General features: G+C 43.8%; 1 protein-coding gene across 1 annotated transcript; it reads left to right on the top strand.

Annotated features, from left to right (window-relative positions):
• Positions 1-3,425, top strand: LOC132712128 (vomeronasal type-2 receptor 26-like). Its single transcript, XM_087883566.1, has 3 exons — positions 1-48; positions 207-333; positions 2,406-3,425. Exons 1-3 carry the CDS (start codon positions 1-3, stop codon positions 3,308-3,310), a joined length of 1,080 nt encoding a protein of 359 aa, XP_087739692.1. The 3' UTR covers positions 3,311-3,425.
• The last annotated feature ends 8,152 nt before the right edge of the window (positions 3,426-11,577 follow it).

Here is an 11,577-nt window from a genome sequence, read left to right as displayed (position 1 = left end):
ATGTCATTGTGTGGACTAACCAGGTGGGGACTAAATACTTCTTCCAGGGTTAAGAAAAGCTGAGAGAATAGAACAGGATGTTGTGATGAAAACTCCTATCAGAATTTGGGGGAAGGAAGAAGAGGGGCTGCTTTTATGCAGACCCCGAAGCCAAACTGAACATTTCTAAGCTCTCCATCTCAAAGCTAATCTCACTCTCCTTTCAGACGAAGCCTTTCTCCCGTTGTGTGAAGCATTGCCTTCCAGGTCAAGCGAAGAAAGTTGCAGAAGAGAAGCCCACTTGTTGCTATGGATGTGTTTCTTGCCCAGAGAGGACCATTTCTAATCAAACAGGCAAGTTGTGCTCAAGGAGATCCTCAAACAGGAATGGGGAGGTTTAGGAGAAAAAGAGAACATGAGGTAGCAAATCAGTTGCGCCCGTCTTCCTAATGTAGACCTGCATTTATGACAATTTTGCAGCTCTAAAAATAAAGGAAGATTAAGTGGATTCTACCCTGGAAGATTTCTTCCTAAATGAAGAACTCAATGAAGAACTTGGGTCAACCTATTTTCCAAAGCACCTGAAGGCCAGACAAGGACTAATGGATGGAAACTGACCAAGGAGAGATTCAATCTAGAAATAAGGAGCAATTTTCTGACAGTGAGAACAATCAACCGATGGAACAGAAATTGCCTTCAGAAGTTGTGGGAGCTTCATCCCTGGAGGCTTTCAAGAAGAGACTGAACTGCCATCTGTCAGAAATAGTGTAAGGTCTCCTGCTTGGGCAGGGGGTTGGACTAGATGACCCACAAGGTCCCTTCCAACTCTGTTAATCTATCTCTGAATGAATGAACCAGCAATCACATTTAACTCTATAGTCAAAGGATCTTACCTCTACCAGTAAGAAAGCTTGTATTACTTTTCTCTATCTTCTTCCTTACCAAGTTTATCTGCTAAGAAAAAAAAATAAACATGTTTTCCATAAGGGGAAGTGATGGGAAAGTTACAAACAGCTTATGATCATTTCAGGGGTTTTCACAGTACCCACAATGACATTGATCGAGCTTAATCAACCTACTAAAACACAGTTTTGAATGCTGATGTCAGCCTCTATGTTGCTTGCTTGCATTGGCTGCCATAGTAACGGGGGGGGAGGGTGTATAGGTATTTGGGAGGGGCAAGTGTGCTGGTGGAGATGTCTCGTGAAAGGGGGGAATTTTCTCATCGTCTTCGGCACAGCTGAATGGAGTTGCTGATAGTCCATCAAAGTCAACCGTTCTGGCATACCAGAAGGATGGGACCATCTGAAGATGCACCTCACATGATGCCTTGGGGGGCTAGGGATTGGATATTCAACCTGGGTCCTTGCGGGGAGGGATTTGGGAATATTTTCAATATGTAATTTTCGCTCCTATTGCATCAGATCTTGCTTTCCTTTTGTTGCATTCAGTTCATGCTCAGTAAAAATACCTTTCTCTACAAACATGGAGTTGAGGTTTTTCTTGAGTTTTGAACAGAGACACACCTGACAGCTGAGGTTTACTCTGAATCCAGAATATCCCTCTTGGCCATCTTCCTCCTGTGTTATCTTTAAGGGTACACAACTGGATGTCTCTACCTAGAGCAGTGATGGCGAAAAGGTTGCGCGGAAACATAGCTCGTGCACACATGCACGCTTGTCAGGGCCATGCTCCAGAAAAGCCAAACTTCCGGGTTCCAGTGCACATGTGCGCCCAATGATCAGCTGGCCGACGCACATGAGCAGGCCAGTTTTCACCACTGCCACATGTGTGAAGGGATCGTGCTCTGGAAAAGCCAAACATCTGGGTCCTAGCATGCATGCGTGCCCAACAATCAGCTGGCTAGCGCACATGTGCTCACAGGTTTTTGGCACTGCCATACATGCGAAGGACAGCTGATTGTAACACACGCATGTACGCTGGAAACCCGGAAGTCAAACAGGCAAGGCCGCACGTGCCAGGCAACATGGCTTCATGCGTCATTTTGGGCACGTGTGACATAGGTTGCCATCACGGACCTAGAGCACAAGCAGAAGAAACACATCCTTCACTCAACATTGCTCTCCTCTCTTGCCACTGCCATGCAGAGGCATGTGAGGAAATGTACACTTGGCAATTTCTCTCACACTGAAAGCCTCAGTAGTCAGGGAAGTTGCCAATGACTGGTCCTTCTTTCCAGTGCAAACTGACCAGGCTAACTGGAACTGAACAGAACCTTGTCTCTGGCTAATTTATTGCCAGGGTCATCATCACTGAAGAAGGATTTTCTCTCTTTGATGTCCACAACATGCACAGTGGGACAGTCACGGTATCCTTGAGGGAGGAATAATGCTTGTGGCAGAAGCCCCTGAAATCCTTTGACAAAGACTAAGAACTTTCATCTTATCATTTAATCTTGATTTCAGATGCAGCTCGCTGTGACCCCTGCCCAGAAGATCAATATCCTAACAAGGACAAGGACCACTGCATTGCCAAGAAGATCCATTTTCTTTCCTATCAGGACACCTTGGGATATGCTTTAAGTTCCCTCACACTTTCTCTTTCCATGATCACCTTGGGAGTTCTGGCAATTTTCCTTAAACATCGTGATACACCGATCGTCAAGGCCAACAACCGAGATCTCACCTACATCCTCCTGGTCTCCCTCCTGCTCTGCTTCCTCTGCTCCTTCCTCTTCATTGGAAAACCCAGGAAGCTCACCTGTCTCTTTCGACAAACAGCCTTTGCCATTCTCTTTTCCCTTGCGGTGTCTTCTGTGTTGGCAAAAACTGTCATGGTGGTTCTTGCCTTCATGGCCACCAAGCCAGGAAACAAGACAAGGAAACTCTTAGGAAAACCACTGACCAACTCCATTGTCTTAGGCTGTCCCCTGATCCAAGCAGTTCTTTGTGCCACTTGGCTGGTAACTTCTCCCCCATTTCCCAATCTGGACTTCCATTCCTTGGTAGGAGAGATTATCTTGGAATGTAATGAAGGCTCAGTTTCAATGTTTTATGCTGTCCTTGCTTATCTGGCTGTTCTGGCCTTCATCAGTTTCACAGTGGCCTTTTTGGCTAGGAAATTGCCTGACAGTTTTAATGAAGCCAAGTTCATTACTTTCAGCATGCTGGTCTTTTGCAGTGTTTGGATCACTTTCCTCCCCACTTACCTGAGCACCAAAGGGAAGTCCATGGTGGCCGTGGAGATCTTCTCCATCTTGGCCTCTGGGGCTGGTCTCTTGGCTTGTATCTTTTTCCCCAAATGTTACATTATTCTGCTTAGGCCCCATCTGAATTGTAGAGAAAATATGATGAGGAACAAAAATCTCTAACTAATGCTACATTATTCTGCCTACGCCTGGTCTAACTTGTAGAGAAAATATAATGAGGAACAATCACTTCTGATTTATGCAGGGATTGGGAACTTATTCTGACTTGGGGGCATTTTTATATTTCATCTGATTTCTTAAAATGATGAAATGAGAGAGGAGCTTCTCTATGAAATAATTGGAAATTAAATTATGTGACTGAATACAAAGTATCAGCAACAATCACCCTTTTTCACTTACTTCTCTTGACCTCAGTGAAGCCACAGTAACCAGCTTGGAAAAATAACAGTTTCCTACTTCATTTATTTGAATCAAAAGGGTTAAAGTTAAAATGTGTTGAATTGGATTCACTATCAGTGTTTAGAATAGAATAGAATTTTTTATTGACCAAGTATGATTGGACACACAAGGAATTTGTCTTGGTGCATATGCTCTCAGTGTACATAAAATAAAAGATAAGTAGGTTTAAGTATGTTTTTTGCCCTAGATCAGGGGTGAAATGCTCCCGGTTCGGACCGGATCAGGTGACCCAGTAGCGATCGTGGTGGGTGGTTCTGTGATCTGGTAGTGATGGTGGAGCAAAGCTCCGCCCACCTGCCTGGGTGTCATTACTTCCTGGTTTTAACCAGTGTTGTGACTCCGGCCCCGGAGGCTGATTTATCTTCGCATGCTGATTCGGAGGATGAGATGGAGCAAGTTGGCATGAGCTAAGTGCCGGAGGGGCCATCTTCACTGGTGAGTCAGCAAGCCAGCTCTGAACCTACGTAACTTACGCTCCAATTATGACCCTGTTTCCCCCCTCCCCCCGGGGTGTATCATCAATCACATTCCTCAAAGGAGCAATTTCGTGGGTTGTAGAGGTCACTTCCCTCCGGCTGCTGTAGGTAACCCTGGGATACAGCCTTGAGAGAGATAAGCATGGAATGTGCATCTGTCTTTGGCTGCTGTGCCATTTCACCGGTTTCCCATCCCACCTGGCCTATGGCAACTCAAGATGCTTTGCGAGTCGACAGGAGGGACAAGATGATCCTAGTGGTCCCTTCCAACTTTACAGATATAGGAATCTATATTTTTGTACATCTTTTCTGTGACCAAGTGCCACCTAATTTTTTGTACCCCAAATCTTGTATCCATAATTTTTTGTACCCCAAATCTTGTATCCATAATTTCAATTCCATCCTGTAAATTAAAGGTATCAAGCTTTCGTATCATAGGTGACAAACATAGGGTCAATTTTCTTTAGTTATTGATAATACTCCAGAAAGTCTTGCAGACCCACAGAGAGATGGGGGGTGGGGGTGGAATTACAGTGCAACGTCTGTCTCACTTGCCCAAATATGGTCTAGTCTCAGGAGCCCTTATTTATTTATTTATGTAATTTATATGCCGCCCTTCTCCCGAAGGACTCAAGGCGATTTACAAAGAAACATTCAACAATTGGTAGGCCCCTTGGAGATCGAGCTTGGTGAAGATCGAGGCCTCCCGCAACCTCTCCATCAGCTCCGGGATGAGTGGCAGGGGGTAGCAATTCCGCACCGTGATGGCATTCAAGCACCGGTAATCGCAGCACAGGCATAAGTCCCCCGTCTTCTTCTTCACAAAGAGGACCGGGGCCAAGAGAGGGGAGGACGAAGGCCGGATGAACCCTCGGGCCAGATTCTTGTCCAGAAAGTCCCGTAGGGCGGCCAACTTGGGCTCTGACATGGAATATAGGCATCCCGCGGGCAGTGGCGCATTGGGGAGCAGGTCCATCGGGCAGTTGTAGGGTCAGTGCGGGGGTAGTCGGTCCGCCTCTTTTTTGCTGAACACGTTGGCGAAGGGCGCCAGCTCAGGAGGCAAGGCAATGGCCGGGGTGGAGATGTCCTGGCCGGCACAGGTGTGGCGGAGGTGGTCGACACACTGCAGGCTCGGGAACGAGATGGCGTTTCTCGACCACACCACCTGCGGATCGTGGGCCCGAAGCCAGGCCATCCCCAGGACCAATGGGAAATGGAGGTCTGCCATCACATAGAATGGCAGTTAATATATGAAGACTTACTGAATCAATAAAGCTAACAGCAATACTTGAGATACCAAATGCGTTGCAGAATAATTCTATTTGTAATTATGAACGGATTATTAACTGATTAACAGAGTCGGAAGGGGGACCTTCAAGCAGGAGAAAACTTCCAGTGATGAGGCTCCCACAACTTCTGAAGACAACTTCTGTTCCATCGGTTGATTGCTCTCATAATATCTTATAGAACATGGGAACTGATCCAATTTTGGGAGCAAGCTACTTCACAAGGTTAGCATGAGTCACACAGGGCCTCTGCACTTTCAAACTCTTCAGTTTTGAGCATAACTCTTCGGGCAAGCTGGTCCTTCTGATCCCTTTGTTCCAAATCAGGTAACAGTAACAGAGTTGGAAGGGTCCTTAGAGGTAATCTAGTTCAACCCCCTGCTCACGCAGGAGACCTGTACTAGGGATTCGAACCATTGAACTGCCAACCTTTCTGATTGACAAGCTCAGTGTCTTAGCCACTCAGCCACCTAGTCAGGTTACTGAGCCACCTACTCAGGCAGTCTTTCAAGGTTAAAACCAATACTTTCAATGGCATTGAGAGCTTGTATATCCAACATAAGCAGAGTTGATTCCTTGATCGTTTTTCTGAAAAGTCCATCAAATGTTGAGAAGATGAGCCGATTTCCTGTCTGTCATCTGTTTTGCAGCCAAATGATTTTTCTCCCAGAGAAACTTCTAACTCTGGTTGTGGGTTTCAGGTGGGGCCAGAAGTGAAGGTGGGATGTCAGTGGGGATTTTTAAAGGATGACATAAGAGGAACAGCAAATCTGTGGGAGAGACATAGAGAAACTCTGTCCTGCAGCACCGAATCTTTCCACGCTGCAAAAAGGGAATGAATTGAAATTCCTTCCTAAATGAAGTTAAATCTTTTATTATTGAAAAGTTTTTTTTTTAAAAAAAATCCCCAATATTCCCCTTACCCTTTTTCCCTACCACCCCCACACCCCTTCCCCCCATCCCCCCCTCCCCCCCAGACTTCCCAGAGCAAAATACAGGATATTTCAGTGAACAATCATAAGCTAAATTAACCTATCTATCCTTAAAGTACCAAATCCCCCCCTGAAACCTTAACTCTACTATGGATAACATAATACTTCTAAAATTTAACATTCATTCATAAGCTATTTGATAGTTTCTTGTCTGATACTTATTTTGAATATAATCAATCCATCTTCTCCATTCCGATACATATCTTTCTTGTGTATAGTCCTTCAAGTACGCTGAGATTTTTGCCATTTCCGCTAGGTTCGCTACTTTCAATGTCCACTCTTCAATAGTAGGCAAAAAGTCCTTCTTCCAGTATTGCGCTACCAACAGCCTAGCTGCTGATATTTAATTTAAAATCAATTTAGTCTCTAATGCTGTACAATCTGTAGTTATACCCCTAAATGAAGTTAAATCTTAACACACATCAGTCTTAATTCACATACAACTGTTGCAAGATAAAGGGAGTATGGCTGATATCAGGGAAACCATTGGAAAGGCATTTTTTAAAATAAGTTTTTTATTTTTTTTTTCAAACATATAAAATCAATGTTGTGATTTGTGTGGCACCTGAGTGTCATACATTCTAATACAAATAAGAATAGTAAAATTAATCATGGTTATTACATTCAATCAACTTATATATTTCTAATAATGATACACAATTATAATGAGTTGAAATCTGTCATTATTCAATTATTCCATGTTTTCTCTTATTACTACTTTTATTTTATTATATAAAAGTGTCTACACTAATGTTCCCCCTTCTCTTATTTCTATCACTTATTCTAACTTTTAATTATGTTGCCTTTTACTGAAAAACATTTTCTTTCTATCCTACCTAACTTATAGTCGTGTCACCTATCTAGAAAAAAAAGAAAAGTAAAAGAGAGAGAGAGAGAGAAAGAAAAGGAAAGGCAAATCAGAGCAATAACAACAACAAAAAAATCATCTATCCATCGTCTCTTGCCCGCTTCAATACTTTAGTTGCTATGTTTTTTTAAATTTGCCTCCCACATTCCTCTCTGGGATCTTTGTCTCTATCTGTAACTGCTTCTTGGCTATTCAATCTAAGTATTTCTCCCACCTCTACCGTCTTCCATTGCCTAGTTTTGAAAATTTCTGCCCAGGCCTGTATCTCCCAGAAAGGGAATGTTGAAGGAATGAAGGCAGGCAGATAAGATCAACTTGGAGAAAAAGAAAAGTGTAGGGCAATCAGTTAGCTTAACTGACTGCTAGGAATATAAGTCTTTATTATATTCCCCATTTCAGTTGGAGAAAATGAAGTTAGTTTCTAAATTCATCACCTGTTATGTGCAGTGGTGAAATCTAAAATTTGTTACTACCAGTTCTATGGGTGTGGCTTGGTGGTGGTGGGGTAATGTGACTGGGTAGGCATGGCCATTTTTTTTTTACTTTTAAAACCATTTTTTAAAATCATGTAAAAAAATGCTTTTAAAAGGCTCTGATGATCCAAGCTGAGTTGCCTGATCGGCAGAGACTTTTTTTCTTTTAAATGCCTCTGACGATCCAAGCTGAGTTGCCTGATCGTTAGAGGCATTTAAAAGAAAAAAAAAGGGGGGGGGGTTAAAAGCCTTTGACGATCCCAGCTGAGCATTTTTTGACCAAAGAGAATGTAGAAAAAATGCTTTTAAAAGTAAAAAAAAAAAGCCTCTGATGATTGTGCAGCTCAGCTGGGCATGGGGAGGGGCAGGGATTTTTGCTACCGGTTCTCCGAACCACCTGCCTCCATCGCTAACGGATCGGGCGATCCGGTCCAAACCGGGAGCATTTCATCCCTGGTTATGTGGCTGTGAAAAACTTCCAATATCTAAAGGTCTGTCCCAAAGAAGAAGGGGGTCCACCTATTCTTCAAATCATCTGAAGGCAGGACAAAAAGCAATGGATGGAAACTGATCAAGGAGAGAAGCAACCTGGAATTAAGGAGAAACGTCTTAACAGTTAGAATAATTAACCAGTGGAACAGTTTGCCACCAGAAGTTGTGGTTGCTTCATCACTGGAGGTTTTCAAGAAGAGATTGGACAGTCACTTGTCTGGAATGGCATAGGACAGGGGTCCCCAACCCCCAGTCCATGGACCAGCACTGGGCTGTGGCATGACAGTAAGCAGTCCATGCAAACAAATGAAGCCCCATCTGTGGGGAGAGAGCATACAGCATACAAAACCATGCCTCCGCCAGTCCGCAGAAAAACCTTTCTCCACAAAACTGGTCTGTTGTGCCCAAAAGGTTGGAGGTCACTGGCATAGGGTCTCCAATCTTTCCAACTTGCTGGACTGGCAGGAGGAGGGAGAGGAGTTCTTGTGAGCGGTGGTATGCGCACAAGTGTATACTTTTAATGTGAATGATGTAGGAATAGTACAGGGTCAGCTATATGAACACTGAAGGGCCCTCTTTATTCACATTATTATAAAGAAAGAAATGTGCTTGTTTAGAAATTACACTAAGTCAGTTAAATTCCATTCTTGGTAATATATATCTTCTGAGGGGCCTAACTGTCAAGGATACAAGGACATCCATATGAAAGAAAAAGTTACTTATTAAGCCAAAGCAGCCATGAATCTACGCATCAGCAATCACAGAATTGAGGAAGGTTGTTTAGCTAAGATAATCTTATGAACTAGAAAATAATGAAAGAATTTAGTAATTAGAAAGTGTCACAATCATGATGTAACAAATGTATGTTAACCATATATGGAAAACTGCTGTGCTTGCAAAATTCTTTGTCTTGAAGATAAAGCAGTTGTATCTGAGCTCTTCTTTGTTCAGAATTGCAGATACAAATCTGGTTCTGAAACTGTGCAATAAAACTGTCTCTGGTTGACCCAAGAATATTGTTTGGTCCCATCATTCCATAACACTTGCACAAGTGGTGCTTGCCGAACACTCACATAGGCTGCGGCCTGGAAGTGGGCTGAATAGGCTGTGGCCTGGTAGTGGGCCGAATAGGCTGTGGTCTGGTAGTGGGCCAAATAGGCTGTGATCTGGTAGTGGGCCAAATAGGCTGTGACCTGGTAATGGGCCAAATAGACTGTGGCCTGGTAGTGGGCCAAATAGGCTGTGGCCTGGTAGTGAGCTGAATAGGCTGTGGCCTGGTAGTGAGCTGAATAGGCTGTGATCTGGTAGTGGGCCAAATAGGCTGTGATCTGGTAGTGGGCCAAATAGGCTGTGACCTGGTAATGGGCCGAATAGGCTGTGGCCTGGTAGTGGGCCAAATAGGCTGTGGCCTGGTAGTGGGCCAAATAGGCTGTGGCCTGGTAGTGGGCCAAATAGGCTGTGACCTGGTAATGGGCCAAATAGACTGTGGCCTGGTAGTGGGCCAAATAGGCTGTGGCCTGGTAGTGGGCCGAAGCCTGGAGGATTGGGGACCCCTGATGTAAGATCTTCTGCCTCAGGCAGGGGTTGGACTAGAGGACCTCCAAGGTCCTGAAGAAAGTTAGCACCCACCCCTCTTAGAAGAATGAAATATTTTAGAAAATATTAAAACAGAATATTATATTTCCCTGGATGAGAAAAGGAGAAACAGGTTTCCAAAGACAAAGAGCAGCTCCCTGCCCCCAGCAGATATTTGGTGCACATTAAGACTGGGCCAACCTATCTACAAAACAAAAGCTTGAAGCTGATAGGATTAAGACATGACCCTCCAGGACATAATAGGATTATCTAGCTCACCACATGGCATCTGGGGATATTACATCACCCAGCATAGTTCAAGCATACTTATATCATACAAACACCTAGGATTTGCACATGACCCCTACAGCAAATAGTTAGAATACCTGTCCTTGCCACAGCAACAGGAAGCTGAAGTTCAAAGCCCAAGAGAAGGTGTAAATAACACTCACTCTCCACTCCATGTGTTCGGCTGCCCAGGACCTAAAACCCATGTGGTCCTGTTCCCCATTAAACCATCCTTCCAAGCAGCCTGCATGTTTCCAGTGTCTTTCTCCCCACTTGGAACTCAACCCAGATGGATATTTCTTCCAACAGTCACTTCCAATTCTGTTATTCTGTTATACCAGTTTTGCCATCCACACATTGGTTTGATTGCTCACACTTTAATAGGGTACAACTCATTCCCATGTGCCATTCCCCATTAGCACCCATACTGTCTGAACAAATGATGGCAGGGGCCAAAGTCTATCTTGTTTGCAGATGCTCAATTTCATATAGGTCAAATGCCCAACTTAACTTGGACTCTCAAATCCATCTGTTCTGTAGATTACAAAAATATATAAACATTTCCTTTCCTGGGGCACAAAGAAAACCTAATGCTAAGTGGGTAGGGCAATTGCTTGTCCTTACAATTATCAGAATCCTTAGGGGGAAAATCTTATGAGATAAACCTGCTTTACAAAAACATGCTTTTATTTCTCAAAGTGGGGGCTGGACATGTCACGTTAGCCTGTCTTGCAAAGAGTGACTCCGCTGGTCTTATTTTTCACTTTGGTCACAGGAGAAACGCAGGTAAGAAGAAACACGGCTGATATAAATTTGTCCGAGACCACCCTGGTTGCATAGTCAGCCTCTATTCTGCTAAAATTCTGGTGAGATTTCAAGTGCTACCTGCAATTCAGCTTCTGCACAAATCTTGATTTCTGATCTAGGAGGGAAGGTGAGAAGAATGGTTAGGTTGCCTCTCCTTCTTCTGCTAATCTTCTGGCTCCTGCCTCCAACTTCTGCTAAAAGCACATCAATTGTATCTGCAAATACTTTCCAGATTCAGCAAGAGTATTACAGGCCTGGTGATCTCATTATTGGTGGGAATTTGCTCCTGGCGAGCTTTCATTACTCCAACATCCCAGACTTTAAAAAAGACCCATCCAGGTTTCCTTATACGCTGGTGTAAGTTTTACCTGGAGTGGAAAGATGTAAATGTTTGCTCTGTTTAAAATTTAGAAAAACTTGTTCTAGCGATCTTTGCAATGTCCTAGTGTAGTTCAAATTTTTGTGCTTTTCACAATAAAGAGTCTGTCAGGATAATGATCATTTAAAGCTGATGATGAGTCAGCAGGGTTATTGCCCTTTAAGAGGCTGTCTATATAAGGGAGGCTGTTAGAGGGCATCTCTCCCTCCCTCCCTCCCTCCCTCCCTCTCTCTCTCTCTCTCTTTCTCTCTCTCTCCTCGTGTATCTGCATTGTAGTTCTCCACGTAGAGTTGAAGAAGATTGCTTGCCTGGCTTTGCTTAACACACGTATGTA

This window comes from Pantherophis guttatus, chromosome 1 (genome assembly GCF_059756535.1).
Source record: "Pantherophis guttatus breed Tessera chromosome 1, ASM5975653v1, whole genome shotgun sequence".
Classification (NCBI taxonomy): domain Eukaryota; kingdom Metazoa; phylum Chordata; class Lepidosauria; order Squamata; family Colubridae; genus Pantherophis; species Pantherophis guttatus.
Note: the sequence above shows the minus strand (reverse complement) of the source record. Positions and strands in the feature narration are given on the sequence as shown.

Coding starts and splice junctions, on each gene's coding strand:
- LOC132712128 (XM_087883566.1), top strand. CDS start 1: ATGTCATTGTGTGGACTAACCAGGTGGGGACTAAATACTTCTTCCAGG. Junction 49..206: donor GACTAAATACTTCTTCCAGG/GTTAAGAAAAGC, acceptor CTCTCCTTTCAG/ACGAAGCCTTTCTCCCGTTG. Junction 334..2,405: donor GACCATTTCTAATCAAACAG/GCAAGTTGTGCT, acceptor TCTTGATTTCAG/ATGCAGCTCGCTGTGACCCC.